The following is a 23091-nucleotide window of genomic DNA, read 5'->3' as shown; positions in this document are numbered from 1 at the left end:
GTAATATTGCCTACTATAACTTTAAGTAAGTAAAAGTAAAAGTCCTGCATGCACTTAAAAGTAAACGTAAAAGTACTGTATGTATTCTCAGCATACTTAAAGTATCAAAAGTAAAAGCTCATGCAGCAGAAAGCTCCTTGTCATTACGTTATATATTATATACAGTATATGTATACAGTAATATATATGAATTCTATTATTGGGTATTATTACTGATGCATTAACATGTAAGGAGAATTTGAATCTTGTAGCTGGAGATGAAGTTCAACTACCTTATATACAGCTGGGCAGTTCAATCTGTAGCAATGCATTGTATTTTATATATGAGTAAATTTTTTTGTAAATAACATCTTTTAAGTAACTAACTATAGATGTACGCTGTAAATGTAGTAGTGTAAGCAGTGTACAATCTTTGTTACTTTATTACTAGAATTGTAGTGGAGTCGAAAACAGAAATATTCAAGTATAAGCACCTCAAAATGGTACTCAAGTACAGCACTTGAGTAAATGTACCATACTTGGTTATATTCCACTACTGTTAACTTGATTTGAACCAAAGTGTCAGACCAACCAGCAGATGACCCAACTGACCAATCAGAAGAAAGTGGGCTTTTTTGGGGGGGGGGCTTAAAGAGACAGGAGCTCAAACGGCTTGTTTCAGACAGAGGGGTGAACTGAGGGGCTGCATGAAGGGCCAGGAGAAGATAAATAAGGACTTTTTTCAACTGTGAATCATGCAGAGCTGCTCTAGTGGAGCCCCAGAATAAAAATATAGAGCTGAAATGAGCATGATACGGGGCCTTTAATGTTGTGACCACTTTGTCTGTATTTCTTTCCACCACAGCTGCTCTGCAGTGTTGGCCACTCAGAGGAGAAGCTGGGCTTTACATATGAGGAGATCATTATTTGGTGAGTGTTTTTGGCTAAAGCTACTGCATATTTCTTGAGTTCTTGATTATGAGTCCTCCCCAATTTATTTATTTATTTTTTCCTCCCCCAAGTCTTCGGTTAGCGCTGTTGAACGAGGCCAAGGAAGTGCGCGCGGCTGGATTGCGATCCCTACGTTACCTGATCCGAGACAGCAGCGTACTAGAGAAGATGCTTCGGCTGCAGGTGGACTATTTGATTGCGAGGTGAGTGAGCGTGACACGGTCGAAAGGTTTGCGAAATGTCGATACTTGATGCTTTCACAGTATTTCTACAGCACCTAGACCTGCTGTATAGCCAAACAAGAAGTGGAGAGCTCACGTTTTCTTTTCTTTCTTCATCTTGCCTGTCAGCGTTTACCCCTGACCGCTTTTTCCCGGAACTGCAAAGGTGAAGCGCGCCCTCTTGTGGTATCAAAGTGCACGCATGTGACACGGTGGATAGCTCTAGGCGCTAACGGAGGCCAGTCAGAGGTGCCAATCAGAATGTGGCGAATTCAGAGCGCTCTGTCGTCGCAGTGGAGCGCAAAACATGGCGCCGCAGTCGCTGACTTCATCCCAGTTTAAACATGAAGTGATTTTTAAACTGCGGATTGCGTTTTCAGTTTCCTCCACAGGGTCACCTTGAGCTTCTTCCTGCCGCTGACGTCACAGAATTTGAAGCTCTGGAGTTGTAGTTCTTCTTCTGCCTGACTTTTACACCTGCAGACTCTGACTTATTTTTTTTTTAGTCAAAGAACGAGATATTTTTCTATATTTTCGAACACAGTGTTCGCCTGTTGTACTGATGATGCAACCAGGAGAGTTTCGTTGCTGATCCAAGCCGTACACGTCCCCCCCAAGTGCGACTCACGTAACGCTGTCTATGGGTAAAATGAACCAGGGGTGCCCGAAATGCCACTTTCTGCTTCACAACCCTGCTGTGCTTTACTCTGGCGTTCCTCCTTTTAGTCAACCTGTCCTCTTGATTCTGTCCCAGGTGCATCGACATCCAGCAAAGCAACGAGGTTGAGAGAACGCAGGCCCTCCGACTGGCACGCAAGGTGAGCTGTCGCTTCCAACAAATAGTCTCTCCGTCGGCTCTATAGGGCGCTCACGTAGTCGCACATCAGAAACGACAATGCATTCGTCACTCTGTTCGCGAAAGGCAAGTCAAGCGATTATAGGTCAACGTCTAAAGCTTCCGTCGGGACTGCTCCTCTGCCGAGGAAATAGTCCCTCTGAAAGCTGCCAGCGGAGTGGTCCGGAGTGGCTGACTGTGCCGTGTTGCTTTCCACTGCTGCCCCACACAGATGATCACTGTGAATGCGCTGCTTTTCCCCTCCTCCGTCACCAACTCCCTCATCGCCGTGGGCAACGACGGGCTGCACGAACGGGATCGCATGGTGCGGGCCTGCATCGCCATAATCTGCGAGCTCTGTGAGTAAAAAAAAAACACACACACACACACACATGCGCGCTCACACTCTGACGTCAGCAGCGTAACAGCGTGGACCTCCGTGTGCCCCTTCATCCTGCAGCCTTGAAGAACCCCGTTGTGGTGGCGCAGCGCGGCGGCCTGGGCACCATTCTGAAGTGCGTGACCGACTGTCAGCTGAGTCGCATCAATGAGGCCCTCATCACCACCGTCCTGCACCTCCTCAATCACCCTTACACCAGACAGTACGTCCGCTCGGATGTTGAACTCGAGGTACCTCAAACGAAAGCCGCTCCGCACACAGCAGCTCTCAAAGTGTGTGTGATGTTTATTTATAATAACGCGTCTCCCTCTCTCGCTCTCTCTTAGCAAATCCTGGCCCCGTACACAGACTTTCACTACAGGCACACTGCCGACGCGGCAGGCGGGCAGCTCAAGTGAGTTCCGCAAGGCCTGTTGACGCATGTAGAACAACCCTTTGTTGGGCTGCATTTCTTCACTGTTAACATTTGCTGTCTTTAGGGAGGACAGGGAGGCTCGATTCACGGCCAGTAAAATGTCTATAGTTGCCTCATTTCGCTCCTGGTCAGGTACGTGCACGGCCATTTTAAAATATCAGGTTCATCTTTGGATGCCTCATTAACCTGTTGATTGTTTACACCAGTGGCTCCCAACCTTTTTCTTAAGGGACCTCCTATTTCACCTTTGTATATACACTGACGCCCCCCCCCCCACCTCCAAGCAGCCTGGCTTTATGATAAATAAATCAAGATATCAACTTCTAAAATAACCCGTAAATGTAGTTGTCTTCTTCACAGAAATGGATTAAATGAATGTATATTATATTTTGTGTGTATAAAAATTCGTACGCCCTTAAAATCAAGAGGGCTTCACGACCCCGCCATGGAGCTTTGGGGTCGGGAAGCCCCGGGCTGGGAACCACTGCTTAGAATCGCTCTCGGGTGTGTCGAGATGGCGAGATAACGTGTGCTGTGTCTCTCTCCGGCTTCACTCCACCTTCGCAGGCATCATTAACCTCTGCAAGTCAGGCAACTCTGGAATCCAGTCTCTTATTGGCTTACTCTGTATACCAAATATGGAAGTGCGGGTAGGTGATCGGCTCAATGTAACAGTCACGTGTGTTTGCTCAGTGTAAGGACACAACCCCCCCCCCCCTCGGCTAAAGGCTTGGCGCATCTTTGTGGAGAACCAAACCGTCATTTCAATCCGGCTCTTTAAAGTGTGTTTGAAATTTCAGAGGATTCCCAGGCCTCCCAAAGATCCGTATAAAATATGTCGCTATACATCTATCTATATGTGTATATATACATATATATATATATATCATTTAGTTGTATTTGTGGAGCCATAAAAAACACGACATCTTAGGAAAGCTACAAAAGAAAATATCTCACTGACCTTTATTTGCGTGCAGAAAGTTGAACTCAATACAATGAATCGGTTCCCACTGTCAACAGTTGTCATTGGAACTAGTTCCCACTGAACAAATAGTCCCTGTGTAGTACTTATTTAAAGCAGGTCACATGCCGAAGCTCTGCATGTTTTTTGAAAACCGAAAGAAAATGTTCCATTTTGTTGGTTTGCACGGAAGTGTTATGCGCGGCGATGACTTTAGATGCAGTTTCTATTACCACTGAATGTAGGGGTGGCTGATAGCTGATAGTGGCACGTGAGATCACGCGAGAATTCAGCCCTGCAGAGTCAAAGTTCAGTCCAAAATTTAGAAATGTGGAGCTGTCGGATCTAAAAACAAGTTTTTTGTGTATGGGGGCCAAGATATGGCTACATCTTAACCCCCACATTTATGTGTTTCAATTTTTTTTGAATATGTACTATTTGTATAGTGTGTATAATACCTAGGATAGCTAACTCTGATGATTTAGGGCAGGCCAGGGGCCTCTATCGAGAAGCAGACTCAGCTTAGTCGGCTTGTGTTTGGGTTCCCTGGCTGCACTGAGAACAACACCAGTGACCCCGGTTATCAACTGGCTCAACTCTCACGCTCAACTCTCAAGCTTTAGGCTTCGCATCTAAAAGTGCCGGGTGAAAACAAAAGCAGCACATTTTGTGCAGCTATACTCTCCAAGAATCCATCTTTACATGATGATCAAGCACACGTGTACCTGTTACCTGCCTCATTAATCTGTTCAACAATGTACATCCACTGGAATCAGACATATGTATCATCAATATGGTGACAACTTCCATTTAGCCCAAAAACTACACAGGTGCGCAATATGTAAAATATATGAAAGGGTTAAAAAGACATTTTTAACTTCGTCTCAACTTTAAGCCGGCCTATCTTTGTGACACAGCTCTCTGTACTCAAGTTCAGAATTAAATTATTTTAAAAAAATGTAAAAAATTAAATCACACCTGTGTCATGTTTAACCATGCTGAATCGCATCTGTCCCCCCCCCAACCCCCCCCCCCCCCCCCCCCCCTCCCCTCCCTCCAACAGAAAGGTTTGCTGGAGGTGTTGTATGACATCTTCCAGCTCGTCATACCCGTAGCAACCGCGGACTTCAACGAAGCGCTTGTCAGCGTAGGTGGGTGTCGGGCCATCGCTTTGATGAGCTCCTTTTCTGTTTGGTCTGAGGTCGGAGGCAGAGGCTCTGCTGAAACTGTTTTTCCTCTTTTTAGACCCCGGTAGATTTCAGGACAGCTGGAGGTTGTCTGATGGATTTGTGGCCTCTGAGGCAAAAACGACTCTCCCGCATCTATCGCGCTCAAGGTACGTACCGTGTGCAGGCACTGGTGTTGCCTCTCGCCACGCGTGCTGAAAGATCAGATGTCATCGCGATGCAAATTGTAATTCTCGCCGTTTTTTCTAGGCCGGACCTGATGGACAACTACCTGGCTCTGGTGCTCTCCGCCTTCATCAAGAGTGGACTGCTGGAGGTACAGTAATTCACCGCAGAGAATGTGCTTGTGGTTTTCTCGCCCCGCCGGCGCCCGCGTCACACCCGGTGTCTCACCTCCGCAGGGTCTGGTCGAGGTGATCACGAGCGGCGACGATGCCACGTCCACGCGGGCCACCATCTTGGTGGGGGAACTCCTCCATATGGTACCTCCCTCCCCGCTGTGCTCCCATTCGCTGATCAGGCACGGGAAATTCCTTTCGATTTTTTTATGTAAATCTCATTTTCCCCCGCGCAGGCCAACACCATCCTCCCTCACAGCCACAGCCACCACCTGCACTGCTTGCCCACCCTCATGAACATGGCGGCCTCCTTCGATATCGCTCCTGAGAAGAGACTGTGAGTGCCTCGCCCTCCCCTGCTACAGATGATGCAAAACTAGTGTCCCAATTCTGATGTGCTTTTTTAAAATGTTTCCCCCCTTCAGACGAGCGAGTGCCGCAGTCAACTACCTGAAGCGCTTTCATGAGAAGAAGAAGCGAGGAGCCAGACCATACAGTCTCTACTTAGACCACATCCTCCGCACGTCAGGAGCGTCGCACCTCTGTCGAGAGCAGCACTTCAGGCCTCAGAGAGACGTTTTCATTGTCAAGGTACACACGTGACATCATGCATTCCTGCAGTGGAGGGGGAGGGGGGGTTGAGAAAGTCTGAGTGTTGGGTGTTAAACATCATGGGGAGAGAACTGTTTGTGTGTGTGTGTGTGTGGTCATGTAATTTGTTTTGCCATATACAAGCGCTGTCAAACTGCCCATGACCAGTTGTGAGTGGTGCGTTGTGCTCGAAGCTATCTCTGTGTTTTGTGTGTGTGTGTGTGTGTGTGTGTGTGAAAACACAAGCAAAAACAAAAACAGTGCGGTGGCGTCGGCTGCGTTTTCGCCCCGTAGGACACTGAGGACGCTCTGATGACCAACATGAGAGACAGCCACATCCTCAATCACAAGGAGAACCTGGACTGGAACTGGTGCCTCATTGGAACCATTTTAAAGGTAAAGGTACAAATGAGTTCATCCCACACCTCCACCAGAAACCAAACCTGTAACGCGTCTGTGGTGTCGTAGGCTGGGACGGAGGATGGTTTCCTGCCGTTCAGGGCTTACCTGCAGTTGTCCAGCTAGCGTTGCTATGGAATGTCGGATGCTTTTAATTATCTTAACCTGTACTGTGCGTCTCATTCTCGTCCCTAGTGGCCAAATGTCAGTTTACGCAGCAATAAGGACGAACAAATGCACAAGTAAGTATTCCTTCCCTCTCGTTTGATTTTTCAGCACAGAGACAAACAAGCCCGCCACATACCTTGCTTTTTTTTTCTCTGTACAGATTTGTGCGAAGGCTGCTTTTCTTCTACAAGCCCAGCAGTAAACTGTATGGCAGCCTGGAGCTGGAGCACCCCAGGGCCAGGCTTCTCACTGTGGTTGGCTGTCAGTTCATAGAGTTCCTCCTGGCGTCTGAGGAGGTGAGGGGAAACAGCCAACAGCGTTGGCTTGTCTCGTCTATTGATTGTCTCTTGGTCAGTCCACCACTCGATCCCCGGCTCCTCATCCGTTCGCGAATGCCGTAGCGTCCTCGAGCAAGACACCGGGCCCGAAGTTGCTCCCGATGAAGGCCAGCACCTTGCGCGGCAGCTCGGTTGTGTCATCAGTGTGCGTGAGACCTGATCTGTAAAGCGCTTTGGGGACCGTTAAGGTGGAAAAGCGCCATATTCCATTTACTGTTTGATGGATTAAGACGACGCAGGACAGTCATGGTCCCCAGAGGATGAATCCTACCGACTTCTCCTCCATTATGAGTGTGACATTTTCTGGTTTGTAGTGACATGTCCTGATGACTACTGTATAGATGGCCTGGTAATTTGGTTCATCCATGGGTATTTGAAGAGGAAGCCTAATGACTCTGGCGATCCTCTGACGTTTCCTCTTGTGTGATTTTTGTGTGAAATGTCTTGACCCATATTTGATGAATTTCCGTGACATTTTGTACACAGATTCATGTTTCCCCCCAGGATTAGCTTTGGTGATCAGCTGGCTTTTGCCATCGAGCACAATCATCAAGTCAAAATGTCATTACCACCAAGTACCTGCTAAACTAATGACATCGACCCCAGCTGTACTTCAAGCAGCTGTTAGCACGCTAGCACGCTAAAGTAAGAGGGTGAACGTGGTAAACGTGGCACCTGCTAAACTTCAGCACATTAGCGTTGCCATAGCAAGCTGACGTTAGCATCTACCTCCGGTATAGCCAGATAGAGCATGCTAGCGTGTCCTAAATCGTCGAGAAGCAGAGGTTGACAGCTGACCCGAAAAGACCACTCCCGAAGGTGGGGTTAAAAGCCGGCTGTCATAGAGAGGGGCACAGACACAGTGTTGTTAAAGTATGGTGATAACGGCACACATTTCCTCCTCCCTGAAAGGAACTGCCTATTGAGGCTGTTTGCATTTGGACCACCAATAGACAGGCTGACATCACAAAGGTTTTGGGGGGGGGGGGGGGTAGTGGACTTTGGCCTCTGCTACTTTGATGTTTGACATTCTTCTCTTGCATATACGTCTACATATGTTGTGGATTTTGCAGACAGCCTTCTGTTCGTCACGCACGTTTTGTTTCATTCCTACGTTGCTGTTCTTATCTAACAGTCGGGAGTCTCACGGTTTCTAAACTGCTGTCTTCTCACGAAATGTGAAGCAATATTACACACTTGATGTACACTTACCTGAAGCTGGGCCGACAGGAGTTCACCAGCGGAATTCTCCCCACCAGCTGGGGGATGCTCGTGTAAATGTGTTGCGTGTCTTTCTTCGTCTGTTAGGAAGGCCAGGTGTTCCTGGAGGACCTGGTGAGGGACATCGTCCAGTGGCTGTTCTCCACTGCGGGGCTCAAACCCGACCGCAGTCTGCAGGGCAGCGGGCTGCTGACCACACTCAGCCAGCACTACTTCCTCTTCCTGGGCACCCTGTCAGCCCACCCACATGGTGTCAGGATGCTGGAGAAGTGCAACGTCTTCCAGTGGTGAGCAGCTGTTGTGAAGCTCATCTTTTAAATGCGTGTTCGCAGAAAGATTTTACGTCGGACGCAATGTGATAATCTTCTATCAAGGAAAAAACTATGAATATATACCCCTGTGGCCTTGGAAATTTTGACACGGTCCAGTCCAGTTGTAGCTTTACTCGTAGATTAACGCCCTCTAGGGCAGTTGGGAGGTAAAATGCCTTTCACTAAACATATCTTAAGCCATGCTAGTGACATGGCTCTAGGGATGTCAGTCCACCATTTTGGTCTAGACTGAAATATCTGTAATATCTTTAACTATAACTGTCAGATGAATTGCCTTGAATTTTTTACACACATTTGCAGTACCCAGAGGATGAATCCTAATGACTTTGGTGAACCCCCAACTGTTCCTCTTGCGCCACCAGCAAGTCAACTAGATTGGATTGGCACAAAATTTGGTACATGTTTGGTACAATGTCTCTTAGTGACTTTGATGACCCCTGACTTCTCCTCTGGTGCCACCCCTGAGGTTGACATTTGTGGTGTGGAGTGAAATGTCTCATCTGTTCGATGGGTTGTCATGAAATTTGCTACACAAATTCCCACACAAGTTCCCCTTTAGGATAAGTTGGAATCACTACACAGCCTGCATAGCGAAAGCAGCGCGTTAGCATAGCAACAGCAGCAGCTTCAGTCCTCCATCTGCGTCTACACAGGAGGCGTTCAGGCACAGTATCGCTATACACACGATTCGGGTTGTGTTTACACATGTGTAGCGCAAGTGAATGCTAGTCCAATACTTTGGTTAAAAAAAGCAACTATTGACACTCCCATCAGCCTCAGCTGTGTTGTGTGCTAACTAGCAAATGTTAGCATGCTAACACACTAAACTAAGATGCGTGGTAAACATTATACCAGGTTAACATGAGCATGTTAGCATGGCGACGTTAGCATTTGGCTCAAAGCGCCGCTGTGCGTAAGTGCAACCTCACAGTCCTGCTAGCATGGCTGTAGACTCTTAACTGTGTGTTCACACTACGAGCGACAAAGCTACAAAACGACCAAGCGTGGCCAGCTACATCGTTGCAGTGTTGCTCAAGCGTTTGTTGACTTAGTTATGTCGGCATGGGCTTGTGTGTGTGGAAAAAATATATATCTATGCTTTTGACCAATGTCTGAGCCCCATTTTAAGTCACATGGCATCCCCGTGCGCACCGCAATACACAGAAAGCTAGCATAGCGTCAGCTAACTTGGCTAAATAACACAGTACCACGGCTAGCCATTGTGCGTTTAAAAATGTACATTCCATACCTGCTAGTCCCGCAATAGCTGCCACCCTCAGCCAAGCTGCAGTTTTTCTTGTTAGCGTTAGCACTGTTCGCTAACGGCAAGAAAACGTTTTTCTTCCTTTTTTTATTTTATTTTTTTTTTTAGCCAGAAAGGAACAGGAATTGCGGTGAGAGAGAAGGGGACCGGAGGTGGCGAAACAAAAACATATGATTGGTCGACGTCGGGCGTCAGCTTGCAGTCCAGTCTGAACACACCATCAGTCTTGTTTTGAAACATCTGAACCCAGGCACATTGGAATCTTATAGCCCACTGCAACCAGTTGGGTCAGTTTCACAGGGCACACTTTTCCTGCGGCCGTCATTCTGCCTTTAATCAGCTGACTTGCTCCCATTCGCTCCGTCAGTTTGTTGAACGCGTGCAGCCTGAAGAATCAGGAGCACCTGCTGAAGCTGACGGTCTCCACGCTGGATTACAGTCGAGACGGTTTGGCGCGGGTCATTCTGTCCAAGATCCTCACTGCTGCCACTGATGTAAGCATGGCCACAGCACCCTCTGGTGATAGTTTGTGTAGTATATGAATCAATATTGGCCGAGTATTTGCTGTCAGTACAGCTCCCAAGTTTCAACAAACTGACTGTAAACCATTGTGCTACTATATTCAACTCTTTCAAGTTAAGTTAAAAATGTCACCTGGCTATAAAAAGTACTGAAATGTTGATAATTGAAGATGCATGCCACACACTGCCACAGAACCTAAGACACTGTAATAAGCCAGTTATTTGACTTGTTATATTTGAGTTTGACCAAAATAGATAAATAAACCTTTATTTAAACCTTTAAAAGTCTTTATTAACAAGGGCCAGTGCATCATTGAATTAAATGTACAGATAAATGAAACTGACTTACTGACTGTCACAGAGCAGCTCTTTGATTTCTATTTTATATATATTCTATTTTCCATTTTAATGAACACTAATGTGAAGATACACGCGTGACTCTTCTTGTCATGGGTGGCAGAACTTCAAAAACAATATAAATTGGCAAGTCTGACCCATGACAGAAAAATATTGTTTACATTTAAAGTTGAGATGAAATGAAAAAAAAAAAAAAATCTATGTCTTCGTATTCTTATATCAAAATTCAATCATGTTTTCTTCCTGTAAGCTTGAACCAACCGATTTAATATTTTCTGTCCGTAAGTCAATGTTGCGTCGGTAACTGTTCTAATCACGTGCGGTCTTGTGTGGGTTGAAATATAGACCTGCAGGCTGTACGCCACGAAGCACCTGCGGGTGCTGCTGCGCGCCAGTGTGGAGTTCTTCAGCAACTGGGGCATCGAGCTTCTGGTCACTCAGCTTCACGACCGCAACAAGACCGTTTGCATGGAGGCACTGGACATCCTGGACGAAGCCTGTGAAGACAAGGTGAGGGCGCAAACACCACACAAGCTGAATGAAGCACGATGTATGGGTTTTTAAATCACTGGCACTTAATCAGACCCCCCCCTACCCCCGTCCCCGCCCCTTCTATGTGTCATTCTTCAGGCCAACCTTCATGCACTGACAGAGATGAAACCTGCTCTCACACAACTGGGGGACAAGGGTGTGCTTCTGCTGCTAAGGTAAAATATAGGGGAGGTGGGGGTGATTTTAACCTTGTTACATCCCATCCAGAGTGACAGTGATTGTATTTTTACCAAATCAGCTATTAGCGGTTCTACTTTGCAAAGTACCCATTGATGTACAGACAGTTGTCCCTGGATTACTTTGTAAAAAAAGTTCTGAAGTGTCTTCTCTCTCTATGATTTCTAAGCACATTCATGGGCATTTATTCGCGATTTGAACAAATGTAAGACAATTTAAGAAACTTTAAACAAATGTCAGTATTCAACATAAACAGTATATATTCCAAGTCCAACCTCTTTCTTGATGGGACCCTATTTTACCCTTGTATATACACTGACGACCCCCACCCCCCACATAAAAAGGGGGAACCTAAATAATAAAACCTAAACAGTGAACTTCACACCTGCAGGAAGTCTGTGTAAAACGAGCAATTTGTATAAAATTATTATTTTGATATTTCCTGAAATGAATTGAATGCGTGTATATTATATTTTGTACACATAAAAATTCTTACACCCTTAAAATCAAGACGACCCCTCGGTGGAGCTTTGCCGACCCCAGTTGGGGGACGGGAACCACTGAGTACATTTATTGAATAAATCAAAGATTGGATGTGTGCGAAGGACTTCTCCAGTTAAACAAATGTAAAAACTGAATTGATGATTGTTTGTGGAGCCAAAGACGAACGATTAAACCACATCAAGACGAGTACAAAATCTGCCTTGAGAACACGTCTCAGCAGGATTCATTTTCAGTGGGCTCCTCTCTCCGATGTCTGAAAGGTACTGCTAGTAGCTAATTCTGCACACTTTTAATGGTGCCAGTTTGCCAAAATATAACCAAATATAGGGCTTTTTTATATTGCCTTGTGTTTCTATTCGATGATGCCTGAATGGCTTTTTATGTCTTATGTAAAGCACTTTGAATTGTTGTTGTTGTTGTTGTCGAAAGGTGCTCTACAAATACACTTTCCTTGTGTCTGGTGTCACCAGGTTTTTATCTATTCCAAAGGGGTTCTCCTATCTCAGCGAGAGAGGATACATCACCAAACAGATGGAGCGATGGCAGAAGGTACGTTTCAGCCAGCATACATCATCCATCATTCTGTGTTTTTTTTTTTTCCCCTGACATTAAAAAAACCTTCTAATAGTTGTCCATGTCCATGTTCCTGTGTGCCCCTGCAGGAGTATAACTTGAAGTATGTGGACATGATAGAGGAGCAGCTTAACGAGGCCCTCACCACATACCGTAAGCCTGTTAATGGAGACAACTATGTACGCCGCAGCAACCAAAGGTGACTCCCACTGCGCTGTTTACCGTATTTAATATCAGCCTTTAAAGGCCCCATATCATGCTCATTTCCAGCTCTATATTTTTATTCTGGGACTCCACCAGAGCAGCTTTGCATGATTCTCAGTTCATAAAAAGTCCTTCTTTATCTTCTCCTGGCCCTTCATGCAGCCCCTCAGTCCCCCCCCCCTCTGTCTGAAACAAGCTGTTTGCTCAAGAACAGGTTTTTGGAGGTGGTTCAGTTTGTCTCAGAGCGCTCCAATAACTTAGACAGACTGAGCGGGTGGATGAGCGTCCCTGTACTTGGTGGGTGGTGCTGTGCCTGGAGCAGATGACTTGCTGGGGGGGGGGGCGTGGCTGACTGTATAGTTGTGACATCACAACCTTACGGACGTCCTGACGGCTCGTTTAAAGGCACAGTTTCTGAATACGGGCTGTGTTTCATTTCTCCGTGGACTGAGCGTTTTGATCATTTCACAGTATTTATACAGCACCCAGACCTGCTTTATAATCAACCAAGAGATGGACCTCTCACTTTCTACAATATGGGACCTTTTAAAACACAAATGTTATGGAGGCACAGTATTTACATACAGTATGATGCTTCAGCAGCTCCAGTCCAGCCATTTCACCACCATGATAAGGGCCATTATCACAGTTTTTAGCCATGCTAGCGACATTGCTCTCGGTCAGTGTCAGCCTGTTGGCTGGTTTGTTGGTCAGTCAGTCTGTTTGTCGGTCCACCACTTTGGACCTGACTAAAATATCTCAACATCTACCAGACAAAATTTCATGGTCCCCAGAGGATGAATTGTAATGACTTTGGTGATTCCTTGCGCCATTATCAAAATTTTATGTCATTTTATTTTAAATCGGGCGATCAGGGGGTTCTGTGTTTTGATTCCTCTCTTCCAACCATACTGATTCACACTCCAATCCAGAAGGTGGAACCTTCTGTAGAAGACCTTTGTACAGAGTCGATGTAATTGGCCAGTTATGTGCTAGCCAACCCTGATTGGTTGGTTGATTCAGACCTGGTCCAGACTGAATATAAATATAAATATAAATGTGTCTGTGCTCACAGACACATTTTTTTTAAAGGAGCCCTTCAATTAGATATTGTTAGTGACATGCAATGGTCAAAATGAGTTATTTCAACTGAAATTATAATTCAATAATATTGCCTACTGTAGCTTTAATAGCGCTCTTTACCTCTTGACTTATGTGATGTACTGCAGGTTACAGAGGCCAAATGTTTACCTTCCTGTGCACTTGTACGGTCAACTGGTTCATGATAAGACCGGCTGCCAGCTACTTCAAGCCCAGGTACGTTCATCCATTCGGCTGAATCACAAACACATAATGCATATGAAAAAAAAATCAGCAAATGAAAACCTATTAGTGTCAGTAGTCATATTAGGGATCCCCTGCATGACTCGTACAACAGCTCTGGAGCACCCATGAGTTTTGTTCATATCTAAGAGAAAATTACAAAAAAGCAAAAACGTTGTGAACCTTTTATTGCACAAGTTTGATGCCGAATGATTTGAATGTACAGAAATGACTCGAAAATGTTTTCTTTGTTTACTCATAATAACCTTTTCAGAATCATAATTTTAGATGTAAATTCATGGAGCCCAAAATTAAGAAAATAAACAAGTGATTAAGTAATCACATGAACAAATTGTAACAATGAAATGAAACGATAATTGTGTAATTTGTAAAATGATTTAAGCAACTATTAAAACTTCACTGTCTTCCTTATTTTCATTTCATAATAGAATTTATTTCTAAATACCCTTTTTCAAAAGTCTCTTCTTATTTCATCTCTCTCTTTTTATTTAATATGTTATTTTTCATAACTGCATCTTCAGCATGCAAGCTCAACAACTGCTTCCAGAATTAACCATTTAGCACCTGTTAGCTGGAGCAACAACAATGTCAAAGTAATTCTGAATAAACTATCTAGCTACTGCTGTAAATATACACATTACACATACACAAACTAACACCTCCTTTTATTTATTTGGTTTAACAAGGCTTCAAATGCTAGCTGGCTAACTAGCTAGGTGGGGTCGTGAGCTTGGTTTATTACTCAGCATCAAAGTGAACGGTGTTAAGGGCAGGAACTAACGTTAGCACAGTACACAGTAACTAACACCTCCTTTTATTTATTTGCTTTAACAAGGCTTCAAATGCTACCTAGCTAGCTGGCTAACTAGTGTTAACAGTAGCAGCTAATGTTAGCTGGTTAATTCATTCTCTGACACATTTAGACTCTCAAGATGTTCCTCAGAGAAAGCAAACAACTTTGGGCAGAACAAAAAGATAGACAGTCTTTCTCTACGGTTGCCAACTGGAGCTAGCTAACACAACACTGGCTCTTCACTTAGCTAGTTAGCCAGCTAGGTAGGTAGCATGAGAAGCCTTGTTAGGCAAAGCAAAGGCTTAAAAGCTAAAGTGTCCGTGTCTGTGTGCTATACATTGTAGAATAAAATGTGTAATTATGAAAAGTGACGTGAAATAAAAATGTTATTGAGATAAAATGCCAAAATAAAATGAAAACAGCTGTTTGAATAAGGTTATTTCTGTGCTGAAATTAAAAAGATATCCAATGAAACTGTTACTTACGGTATACAATAAGAATAATGAAATGGCAAGTCACAGTAATTAGTTGATTTTTAATTACGTCTTCCATTATTCAACACATTTTTGGTTCATTTATGTACTTTTGTATTCATATGTATATGTATTTCATAATGTATTTTTTTATTTATGTGATATCGGACACTTTGGGGTTCCACATTAATTCCAATCAACATGTTATCCCCTGAGAGCCTGGATTTATACATGATCATGAATACTCGATCGTTACTGTAATTCTTGCTGGAATAGTTTTAAATGAGAGTAGATGTGCATGGTTTTGTCAGGATCTACTCTGCCGACAATCAGGATGGGTCAAGGAATGTCATGCCGTAGAGTGGCCGTTGCTTTGTTATGGCGTCTGTTAATTCTTCTTTCCTCTTTCGAGCAGAATGTGGTTCCGGATTTAAGCTACAGCGTTCGATCTCCAGCCCTGGACAAATGGGAGGGCATCAAACAGCTGAAGGCGGCACTTTGGGCCTTGGTCAGCATTTGTAATTCTGTTACTATTCAGATTTTACATTTCAAAAATAATGTTATCCATGGTCGATGTTCACCAGTTGTCTTGTCTAACAGGGAAACATAGGCTCATCAAACTGGGGGCTGAACCTGCTGCTGGAAGAGGGTGTGATCCCTGACATAGTGGCTCTGGCCCACCACTGTGAGGTTCTGTCCATCAGAGGGTAGGACTTCTAACCTGCTTCACTTTGTTTTAGCTCCGCTCACTGTACGGAACAAGGAAGCCTTCTCCGAACCTCATGCACCTCGTGAACTTGTCGAAAGCTACGTTCCAGCCTTAAAATGCCGTTATTATTGGTGATAGAACCTGATCAACTTCTCAGCGGCAGGTTGTTTCTAAACACCATTCAGCCCTAGTAGTAAAGCCCTGAGATGCCATCAGTGTGAATCACCTGCCCCTGATTTTTTGAAGGTTGTCTCTCTGGGTTCTGTGCACAGGACCTGTCTGTATGTCCTGGGCCTCATCAGTAAGACCAGGCAGGGCTGTGACACGTTGAAGCGCCAGGGCTGGGACGCTGTAAGGCATAGCCGCAGTATGCTGTGGCCTGTGGTACCGGAAGAGTTGGAGCCTCAGCCCAAACCCTACAACCTGCTGTCCTCTGACCCCGGTGAGTCCACAGGCTCCAGGCAAAATAGCGAGAGTGACTCCGCGCAACCTGGTAAGCCCAAACTCTCTGATAAAGTCAAAGATTTGATTTACTTTGATAAGTTTGTCGCAAGAACTGTGGTTGTGTTATTCGCAGGTGTGTATATGCTCGATGACGAGAGGGTAGAAGGCTGTGGCTTCTCAGAGGAGTCCTCTTTGTACATGTGTCCCAAACTGATGAAGGCATCCTGCCGCTTCCGCAACCGCCTTCTCAACTCGCTGTCTCTCCCTGGCAAGAAGACTCGCGCCGCCCCTTACACTAAAGGCAGCTGGCAAGGCCCAGGAGGAGGGCCCGAAGGAAAACAGGGGCTCAAACGCACGATTGCAGAACCTGCCAGCTACTCATTTGGAGCAGCAGATGTTTTCCATCTGTCTAAAAGCCCCTCAGGTGGCATCTCCCTCGTGGGGACTAAAGCCTTAGAGAATGGTGGGAGCGCACCGGCCATTGGGGAAGCGGAAATGGATGGGTCAGGGATTGGGACAGTTGTGAACCGGCGGGAGCAGTGCAGCTATGAGCGTTTGGCAGAAGACGGGCCCGCAGGAGGCGGCGGAACCCAGTTTAAAAGCCGCAGCCAGAGCTTCAACACGGACACCACCACCACCACCAGCGGCGTCAGCTCCATGAGCTCCAGCCCTTCCATGGAGACCCTGCCCTCCGCCATAGCAACGGACTGCGTCAGCCTCAGCACTGTGATAAGCGCCCAGACCATCCAGAACATGCACTCGCTGACACCGCCGCCCTGCTCCACACCGCTCTCAATTCCCAAGTCCTGCTGTAACCCGCTCGTGCCTCCCGGCTCCTCTCACACCTTGCCCCGCCGAGCCCAGTCCCTCAAGTCTCCCTCAGTGACCGTCCTGAGCAGCTTAGCTGACTGCAGCCTGTATTCCAGCCCCAGATACGCCCTGGGATACGCCACGCTGAAGTACTCGAGCTCCCACAACGGCTGCACGAGTCCTCGCGACGCTCTGGGCTACGCCACCCTGAGGAGGCTGCAACACCAACGCATCCAGCCGTCTGTGTCCCACAGCGAGGCCCTGGCCTCCCCAGCCAAAGACATACTCTTCACTGACGCCATCACCATGAATACAGGCAGTCTGGACTCCAGACTCACTGCACGAAGGTAACTAATATAAAATATATAATATTATTTTTATTGTCTGTAAGTACAGAATTATTTAAGATAAGACACCAGAACTGTGACAGAGCTACCGTCAAATGTTGGCCAGTGGCAGATAAATAAAGGCCCCAGGCTTCTATTTGAGACAGGCGTTTATTTCTAATTTCTCCTGTTCCCCAGTTAATCACTTCCACTTTTTTTGTCTTGATATATTTAGTATATTTTCAACAGCACTAATCCCCACAGTACAGCAAGAGTCATGACAGGTGCCCCCCCCCCCCCAACCCCAACCCTGAGCGATCTAATGCTACCGTGAATGAAGCTCAACACTTCCTCCAAAATTTTCACATTTAAAGTCTTGCAGTCTTCCCTTTATAGTTAAGAGGTATGTAAGAATTTACAGTGTATAGTGTTATGAGTCGGTGTTTAATTCAGCATGTATCTGATCCACCCAACCTTAATTTTTTGAAACGGTTCGCCTCTCATCCCCACGGTCTTCTCCCACTAAAACCAACGGAAAATTGGTTAAAAATTAAAAATGTAGTCATTTAGTCTTTTCAAAGTCTTTTCAAAGTCTTCTAGTGTGTGGTAGGCATAAGGGGGTGGGGTATGTTGAAGGGCTGCCAGCCCTAGAGAAAGATTTCTGTGTCGGGTTGACGTTTTCCTGAGCCTTTAGGCATAACCCTACTTTTTCCATCAGCTACCCTATTCCGCTCCCTCATTTGCCGACTGTTTATTGAGGAGGTGCCCCATCCGACCCTAGTCACCCAGTCCACAGAGCAGCAGTTGTATACTAATCTAATGTGGCCAGCCACAAATGTTGGGGTCTAAAATACCATTTAAGTTGACTGTTTTAGTTAACTCAGGCCAAGATCTTTCAGTGTAAAGTGAACACACACAAATGATCTTAAGAACATTTTAAATGAAATGTCTTTTTTTTTTTGTACATTTAATCGCCACAGTTAACACCCACTGCACATAATGGATAATGCGAAACAAGCTGGTCATGCCAAATAAGGCAATGAAAGCGTACTTGATCTGCCTTTGTCCTGGTTGTCCCTCCGTCTTCAGGTTTCTGAAAGCTCTGAGCTTCGCGTCTCTGGATAAGGAAGACCTGCTGAGCCCGATCAACCAAGCCACACTGCAGCGCTCCTCTTCTGTCCGCTCCATAGTGTCCACTGCCACCTACGGCTCCTCCGATGACTACATAGGCCTCACCTTGCCTATCAACATCAACAACATGTTCCAGGTGAGGCTGATCATCTATATGAATGGATTTTATTCGGAAGATCCTCTGTGAACATAAACTGAGCGGGAAGGACTTTTGTTCTTGGATTCTTTTAGATTAAAGAAACTCCGTATTTCCAGAAGAGGGCGAGCCCACCTTCCGAGGACCACTCTGCTAAGTTCTTCTCTGGAGACTCGGATGGTGAGAGGTTTGAAGAAACGGGACACTTCAGACACTCGGCACTGTCGAATTTACAGCTTGTATGGCGATCCCAGCAACAACTTTACCATTTGTTTTTATTTAGATGTACTTTCGATTACAGCACCGTACACAGCGCAGTACAACTTCGCATTTGAACGCGTCGTGTCGACTCAAGTGTATACATTGGGGCTTTTTGGAGCCTTAGTGCGGATGTGGTCTGCTCCATCTCATAAACATACTTTCTGAGAGGCGGGTGGGGGAGGAAAATCAATTTGCATAAGAATTGCAATTCTTACCCTCTACGATTCTGTTCTGAATAGATTCACATTTTGATTTTTTTGTTCGTGAGGTTGTGTTGATGAAAAGTCCGAATTTCACTAATCCAGAGTTATTTTCCTTCTCTCCCAAAGACCGGGCGGTTGGGAGGGCGGGGGTTAAAGGAGACGCTAGTTTCGTTTTTAGATTCCTGCATTAACCAGCAGCATGGCTTGTTAACTTCTTCGGATGTCGGAGTCATACCGTAATGATGCTTTAATTGTCAAAATGGGATTACTTTTAACATGACCTGTGATAAAGTTGGAGATATCCCAAAAAAAAAACAAATTTTCAATTCAATTCAATTTTATTTATATGGCGCCAAATCACAACAAAAGTCATCTCATGACACTTTACACATAGAGCAGGTCTAGACCGACTCTTTATAATGTTATTACAGAGACCCAACAGTTCCCACCATGAGCAAGCACTTTGGCGACAGTGGCAAGGAAAAACTTCCTTTTAAGAGGCAGAAACCTCGAGCAGAACCAGACTTTAGGTGGGCGGCCATCTGCTTTGACCGGTTGGGTTTGAGAGAGAGAGAGAGAGAGACATAGAGAAACACTGAAATTGCGTGTACCCTCAGGCCCCAGCGACGGATGCCGGCCGCCGAGGCTTCGCTCTCAGCTCAGCATCACGGAGCTGATGGCGGTGAGCCGGGCGGAGCAGCAGCAGATGCTGGGCTCCGACGAGACCGGTCTCCAGGAGCACACCGACAGCAACTGCCTGTACTGCGCCGGACTGTCTGTGCTTGGCTTCAGCTCTCAAAGCAGCAACCCAGGTGGGATCCCGTTTCCGGTGAAATGAAACAAATGAAAAGGTCTCATGTTTTGACCTGTCGTGGAACTCCCTTTTTCGGTCCTCGTCCTTCTTCAGATCTAACAGAGGCGCCCCCGTTCTCAGAGTGGTGCAGCCCACCTCCGGCAAACCATCTGGAGGTCGTGGTCCAGGCCAAGCTGTCGGGGGTGTCTGGATGCAGTGACGCTGTGTCCCAGGGATCTGGGGGTAGTGGTCGCAGCACAGAACTTGTTTTGGGTAGGTGGCCGACAGAGTTTTAGTTTACCTTTTTGTTTGTTTGTAGCTGATAAGTTATCACAGTTGAAAAAAGTCCTTATGTATCTCCTCCTGGCCCTTAATGCAGCCCCTCAGTTCCCCCCCTCTGTCTGAAACAAGCCCTTTGAGACAAACTGAACAACCTCCAAACACTTGAAGAGTCGTCCTGAGCAGAGCGCTCCAATAACTCAGACAGACTGAGCGGGTGGATGAGCGTCCCTATACTTGGTGGGTGGTGCTGTGATTGGAGCAGATGACCTGCTGGGGGGGGCGTGGCTGACTGTATAGTTGTGACATCACAACCTTACAAACGTCTTGACGGCTCGTTTAAAGGCGCAGTTTCTGAATACGGGCTGTGTTTCATTTCTCGGTGGACTGAGCGTTTTGATCCTTTCCCAGTATTTATACAGCACCCAGAGCTGCTTTATAATCAAACAACACATGGAGATCTCACTTTCTACAATATGGGACCTTTAAAAGGATCTTTATTATACCTAGCCTCTACACAATCAATGAAGGGTTGCCATGCAGAGCTCATTGTTACAAACAAGCTAAAAACAAACACGTGTCGTCGGTTTAGCCTTAATGGCCGCGTATCTTATAATTAGTTGAACTCCTGACTCGGGTGCTGAGACCGACCGGCCCCTCCTCTCTACCAGCAGAGGGAGGAGGACAGAGGGGAGGACGAATGATGCCACAGAGCTGTTTAGACACAGTTTATTGTGAAATACTTGAAACCTTTCTAAACAGTGGAGTTCAAGGGTAACCATTAATCAGTCTAAGGTCTGGTGTTAATCAGTCTATATATTTAAAAGATAAACTGAGGCTATTACAAACAAGTTTACAATGAATACATGTATTGTTTATTGGCAAAAAAGGCTCTGTAAATATTGGTGTTGTATTGGAAAAATAAACTTTCTGTTGTTATTGTCCTCTTCACATTCCGATCCATATGGGTGGCTCTCTAATTTCAGATTGTTTCACTTTCTCGTTGTACCTCGGCAGGGGTGGAGTCCCTCCTAGAAGACGCACCGGCTGGCAGGGTCCTGCTGAGGAAGGAGGTGCTTCGCCTGGTCGTCAATCTCAGCTCCTCCGTGGGGACCAAGAACCACGAGACCAGCCTGTTAACGTGAGGCCGAAGCCGTTCCTTTTCACGGCGCCTTGCTCACATCTAACCCAGCCCGTTCCGCTATGCTGAGTGAATGTGCTTTCCCTCGGCAGGATCAAGGAGAAGTTCCCCCACGCCTTTGATGACATCTGTCTATATTCAGAGGTGTCCTGCCTGCTGGCTCACTGCATGTTCCGCCTGCCCTCGCGGCGCTTCATTCAGGAGCTCTTCCAAGACGTGCCATTTATACCAGTAAGGAGAAAAGTACTTTATAGACTCTTCTATCTGGATATCTATAGTTCTTGAACTAATCATAACCCCAAGTACTAGAAATCTGAGCAGGGATTAGGGACTGGTGAATGTGATATGAAGCAGCAGGAAGGACTTTCTCTTAAGGCCAGCGAACATCGGCGATATCCTGATGCCTTTATTGCGTCGTTAAGCCCCACATGACTTGAACCTGCGGTGCTTCTATAAGACGGACGGGTTAAGCCTCGTTAATGCCCACGTGAGGAGGCCACCGTAGATGTCGGGTGAGCTTTGATTGCACCGATTGCAGGGAGGCGTTTATGCTTAACGGGGCGATCCGTTGGAGTATTCACCGAAACGCCAGTGGAACATCGTCATAAACCAACATGGCTGCACTCTGCACTAGAGCTTGTTGTTGCTGAGGAGGAATGTATCCGTTTTTATCTATTAAATGCGGCGGCGGTCTCTCTCCACGAGTTCAGAATCATGTGGCTGTCCCCTGTGGTCTCTCGTGGTTCGCAGAGGCTCCGACAGCTTGCGGAGCCTTTGGCGTGGTGCAATGACGTCATTTTGGGCACACGGACCCTCGCAACCGTAAATCGGCTTCATACTTTCCGTGCCCGGGTAGGGTACACGTGACATAAATGCCCTCATCGGTCCAATGTCCGCGGAGCCCGAGCGGACCCCTATGCGGACTGTACGCACAGAATGCTCCAGAGTAATGGTGATGCCTCTCCTCGTCAAATGCTTCCCATCTCTTGCACCAATGTACTGTATTCCCCCGTCCCTGGCCCTATTCTCGTTAAGTGGTCGCAACTGAAATTGCAACCGGCGGCTGGAGCTGAGGGCAACCGCCCCCCGCCCCCCCCCCCCAACCACATACAGTAACAAAAAAGGGGGGAAAAAGTAGCTTCCTTCTGTTGAAATATCTCTATGTATATTTCATTCTATTCATTGCATTAAAAAACAATAACAGCACAGAACCAGTAACTGTACAATGAACCTAAACAGTGAACTTCATACCTGCAGGAAGTTTGTGTGAAACGACCCGCCCTGTGGAGCTTTGGCGACCCCTGATGGCGGGGAACCCCCTGCTTTAGACTGTTTAGGTAGAGGTAACCGATGAGCCTCTCCCCGCGCATGCGTTCTCGTTGTTATTTGTGTTTGAGTTCAACCGGTGCAAGTAAACAACAGCTAAAACCCAAATTTAAGACTCGAAGGAAAGGAAGGATTTAAAAAAATAAATAAATAAATAAATACTGACTATCCTACCGCTGGATCCTACGTTTCCCATGATGCAATCAACAGCAATAGTTTGTCTGGTAGCAGCATTAACAAAGCTCCTCCCTTTGACTGCCTGCCTGTGTGTTCCTCAGATGTATGAAGAGGCCGAGAGCATCCTGTCCGCGTCGCCTCAGAGGGCCTCGGCTCCACTCTCCTGACACTTGAGTACCCCCCCCCCCCCCCCCCACCCCACATGGTCTCCAGCTGCTCTCCTCACCGGGCCACTCAACACACGCCGAGAGAAAGGA

General features: G+C 46.2%; 1 protein-coding gene across 1 annotated transcript; it reads left to right on the top strand.

Annotated features, from left to right (window-relative positions):
- Window positions 1-2306: 2306 nt before the first annotated feature.
- LOC139300999 (rapamycin-insensitive companion of mTOR-like) lies at window positions 2307-23091 on the top strand. The gene is given in 32 exon segments (XM_070924228.1): window positions 2307-2345; window positions 2447-2616; window positions 2713-2780; window positions 2866-2933; window positions 3369-3451; window positions 4826-4913; window positions 5008-5098; window positions 5199-5265; window positions 5351-5431; window positions 5524-5624; window positions 5713-5878; window positions 6173-6274; window positions 6473-6519; window positions 6606-6741; window positions 8092-8291; window positions 9968-10094; window positions 10824-10988; window positions 11109-11185; window positions 12182-12260; window positions 12374-12483; window positions 13718-13805; window positions 15514-15693; window positions 15696-15805; window positions 16080-16300; window positions 16385-17408; window positions 18477-18654; window positions 18750-18834; window positions 19736-19930; window positions 20026-20184; window positions 21208-21331; window positions 21424-21562; window positions 22936-23091. Coding segments are annotated over 32 exon segments (4632 nt in total). The 5' UTR covers window positions 2307-2308; the 3' UTR covers window positions 23002-23091.

The sequence above is a fragment of the Enoplosus armatus genome, chromosome 18, assembly GCF_043641665.1.
Source record: "Enoplosus armatus isolate fEnoArm2 chromosome 18, fEnoArm2.hap1, whole genome shotgun sequence".
NCBI classification, from domain to species: Eukaryota; Metazoa; Chordata; class Actinopteri; order Centrarchiformes; family Enoplosidae; genus Enoplosus; species Enoplosus armatus.
The sequence above is the reverse complement of the archived record's forward strand: the minus strand, read 5'-3'. Positions and strand labels throughout refer to the sequence as shown.